At 40.2% G+C, this 681-nt stretch overlaps 1 protein-coding gene across 1 annotated transcript in view; it reads right to left on the minus strand.

The window, feature by feature from the left end:
- The window catches only part of LOC119594075 (DNA-directed RNA polymerase II subunit RPB4-like), a 14434-nt gene that overhangs the window by 868 nt on the left and 12885 nt on the right, over positions 1 to 681 (minus strand). Inside the window, exons 2-3 of the mRNA XM_037943118.1 lie at positions 443 to 546; positions 7 to 179 (exon numbers count right to left, since the gene is read on the minus strand). Coding sequence (XP_037799046.1) covers positions 7 to 179; positions 443 to 546 — 277 coding nt within the window. The remainder of the gene's footprint in view (positions 1 to 6; positions 180 to 442; positions 547 to 681) is intronic.

Raw genomic sequence — 681 nt, forward strand, 5'->3', positions numbered from 1 at the left:
TCGTACCTGGGAATGAGAGCTTTGGCTTCTTCAGGTGTCTCTGGACAGAGGTTGGCAAGCGCTGCCAATTCAAATTTGTGCAGCTTCTTCTGGTTTAGAAGTTCACGAATGGCCTTAATCGTCGCTCTGTTCTTAAACTTGGAAAACCTTTCACAGTAATTCAAAGTCTTCATAAATCTCTGCAGACAGAAAAGTGTAACTAGTTCTCTACTCCACAGCAAAAGTTCCGAGCAGACTACATCACTTTAGGCACTGCTCTCTGGGCTCTTAAAATGGCACTCCCAACACCGTTCCATTGACCAATTATAACATCTAACTTAAACAAGACACATGCTCACATATATACACTGTGGGTCGGATGGCAATCTCGTAGACTGCAATCACACATTATATCTCATAAACAAGCACGACACTGTCTATTCTTTCCTTTGATTATAATTACCTCGTTAAGTTCTTGTTCTTCTTCTGCGTTTTCATTTGTCTGTTTGCGATGTTCTAACAGCATGTGGACCTCGGAGATCAAGAGGGTCTCGGCCTTCTCAAACTCTGGGGGGGGAGGGGAGAGAAACACATATTTGGACAATAAAATTTAAAGAATAAAAATATACAAGCACACATAATGATTAATGGTTAATATTACGTAATTACTTTAATCCGATGAATCTAATAACTGCCCTTCTT

The sequence above is a fragment of the Penaeus monodon genome, chromosome 33, assembly GCF_015228065.2.
Source record: "Penaeus monodon isolate SGIC_2016 chromosome 33, NSTDA_Pmon_1, whole genome shotgun sequence".
NCBI lineage: Eukaryota > Metazoa > Arthropoda > Malacostraca > Decapoda > Penaeidae > Penaeus > Penaeus monodon.